The sequence below is a fragment of the Squalius cephalus genome (assembly GCF_949319135.1).
Source record: "Squalius cephalus genome assembly, chromosome: 7".
Lineage (NCBI taxonomy): Eukaryota > Metazoa > Chordata > Actinopteri > Cypriniformes > Leuciscidae > Squalius > Squalius cephalus.
Genome location: NC_137128.1, coordinates 17,551,650 through 17,554,237, shown reverse-complemented (window position 1 = coordinate 17,554,237; position 2,588 = coordinate 17,551,650). Strand labels below are relative to the sequence as shown.

The window sequence follows — 2,588 nt, the reverse complement described above, 5'->3', positions numbered from 1 at the left end:
GGTACATCAGAGTCTGTAGAAATGGTTTCTTGAAAAAGAAGAACTGTCAGCTATTCACTTATGTGAGATGAATATCTGCTATAAGAAGTGGTGTCAAGCATGAACGTCAAGTGGAATTGTACACTAAGAATTAATGAGTCACAAATGAGCCACCAAATGAAGAGAAGAGGAATCTATAGCAGTACTTCTTTTAATAAACACAAAACAATGGAGTTAATCTACACTGGAGAACACATTGTGCAATGCAAGACAAAGAACTGAATAAACTGAGTGCTAAACAGGCAAACAAAGGGAGCTAAATTAAACACAGGTGAACTTAATTAGTGACTAACAGACTATCATGGTTAACTTAGCTCAACATGAGTTCCTAAAAGAGCAGCCAAAAGTGTGATTGCAAAGGAACATTCTCTCAACCCCAGGTCAGGACTGCACACGGATTAAGCGTTGTAGTATTTTTGTGACTGCAATATTCAGGCTCCACACGGATTGAGGACAACTTTTCAGCTATACGGTGATGCACCTTTGCTGTTTTAGGCTTGTGTTTTTTTCTCCATTCCATTTCCTCCATCAACTGACTTGATTTAGTACAACTAAAAAAAGTTAGTTTAAGCAAAAGTATAGATATTGTCTTTTATTTTACCTGTCCTTGTGAAAAATATCAGAATTAGAAAATATTAACTTTATATTTAATATTGAATAACATGTAGGCTACAACAGATCAAATGAAGTGTACTTCTTTAAAGCACAACAAAAAGATTTTTAAAACATAATGTACTTTAAAGCAAAACTCTTAGTTTGACATTACTTTTTTTAAAGTTTACATGATGTACTTCATGTCACTCCTGCCAGCAGAAGCGCTATGATAGCCACCAGAGGGCACTTCTCCCTAGACCATTTCCATAAACCTTTGCCTGGACTCATTTTAGTGTGATTACATCCACCTGTATGTCATTGGTTTGTTAATGTTTGTGTGTGTATATATCATAGGCACTTTGGCTGGCAGGTGTGACACTTATGAAAGTGTACGGTGTGTACACTTAAGTGGCTTTTTATAATTCATCAGTGTTATTCTTTGCAAGTGGACCTACAGTTTTTTTTTTTTTTAATTATTGTACTTTAAAGATACTACAGGTACACATCCAATACCAATAAGCACTTTTTTTTTTCACAAGGGTACATAGCAATTAAAAAATTATAGGGTTTTCCAGACAGCAACATGGTGTCGGCCCAGATCCGGCCCACATCTGGTACACATGGATTACACACTGCCCAGATCTGGGCCGACACTATGTTGCTGTCTGGGATATGGTTTTCTGTTGCAAACTAATCTGGTTGTGCCATTTTACCTAATGCAACTTCCATTCTCAAAGCTCCCTGCAACAAAGCTTTGACCTTTTATCAAAAATATTACATTCTTAAACCAAACGGCATGATTTCACTGAATCCTCTCTTCATTGTAGGCTTTAAAGATCAACATGGAGAAAATCATCCTAATATTCCCTCTGATATTGCTGGTGCTGCATATACAAGGAGGAGAGTTCTCCAAAAATCCAGTTTGTTTGCCTGCCCAAGCTCCACAGCCGGAAGTCGTGGAGTTCGACAACACAATCTATGCCACTTGTGAAGTAACTCCCAGCCCCAATTTGCCACGTAACCAGCCAAAGATCTTTGGGCAAATCCTCTTCAAGCAGCTCTTCCCCAATGGAGATTTAGAAGTGAAAATCAACCTCCGTGGTTTGCCTGCCAACGATCATCAAGAGCGTGCCATGCACATCCATCAGTATGGAGACCTCAGTCAAGGCAGCATCACTGTTGGTCCTCATTATAATCCAAACGGCGTTGACCACCCTCATCATCCTGGAGACCTGGGCAACTTTGCTTCCGAGCAAGGAGTTATAAGGCAGTTCCTGACGCTTCCAGACGGCAAGCTCTTTGGCCCTTATTCCATTCTGGGACGTGCGGTGGTGGTTCATGAGAAGGAGGATGATCTGGGAATGGATTCAGATGAGGAGAGTGCTGGACGGATAATTGCTTTGGGTGTGATTGGTATTACTACTCCAAGTCTGTGGCAGAAGACTGAAGTGCTCCCCAAGAAAACATGTGAAGGAAGTGAGAGTCAAAGATGAGGGGGTCGGATATGGTGGAAGGGCAGATTCAAATAGGATAATCATGATTTTCCTTGTGTATTCTTTGTATGTGTCCTACATTAAAGTATATTTCATAACATGAACATTCCCATGGTTTTTTTTTTTTTCTTGGTCTTTTCAGAGGCTTTTTGGCCATGGCTTCCAATAGTAAATGCACTCCTAAAAATAAATGTAAGGTGAATGCTGGTAAAGTGGGCCGTTTAGTTTGATTTACTGTGCTCAGTGGGTTAACACTTTAAGAGCATGACAATGGCCTTTAATTAAAGATACACTATTTCTTTCAATGATAAAATGGTTTTGGTTGATGCAATATGACACTGGAGGGTGTGGCTACATCTCAAGGGAGGACACCCTTATTGTTGAAGGTAGACATAACCTCTGACATAAGATTTTATTTTCTAAATTATAAGGTTTCTTCGCTAAATGTCAACAAATGGGTAT

At 39.3% G+C, this 2,588-nt stretch overlaps 1 protein-coding gene across 3 annotated transcripts; it reads left to right on the top strand.

Annotated features, from left to right (window-relative positions):
- The first annotated feature begins 365 nt into the window (after positions 1-365).
- Positions 366-2,141, top strand: LOC307162089 (extracellular superoxide dismutase [Cu-Zn]-like). Of its 3 annotated transcripts, none has more exons than XM_079877159.1 (2): positions 366-511; positions 1,461-2,141. In XM_079877159.1, the coding sequence occupies exon 2, from the start codon at positions 1,476-1,478 to the stop codon at positions 2,124-2,126; it is 651 nt and encodes a 216-aa protein (XP_079733285.1). In that variant the 5' UTR covers positions 366-511; positions 1,461-1,475; the 3' UTR covers positions 2,127-2,141. The 3 variants fall into 3 exon arrangements, with proteins under 3 accessions (XP_079733285.1, XP_079733286.1, XP_079733287.1); XM_079877160.1 differs by lacking the exon at positions 366-511 and adding an exon at positions 1,007-1,027; XM_079877161.1 differs by lacking the exon at positions 366-511 and adding an exon at positions 1,108-1,131.
- The last annotated feature ends 447 nt before the right edge of the window (positions 2,142-2,588 follow it).

Excerpts from the sequence above, each read along its gene's own strand:
- LOC307162089 (XM_079877159.1), top strand. The coding sequence starts at position 1,476 with ATGGAGAAAATCATCCTAATATTCCCTCTGATATTGCTGGTGCTGCAT.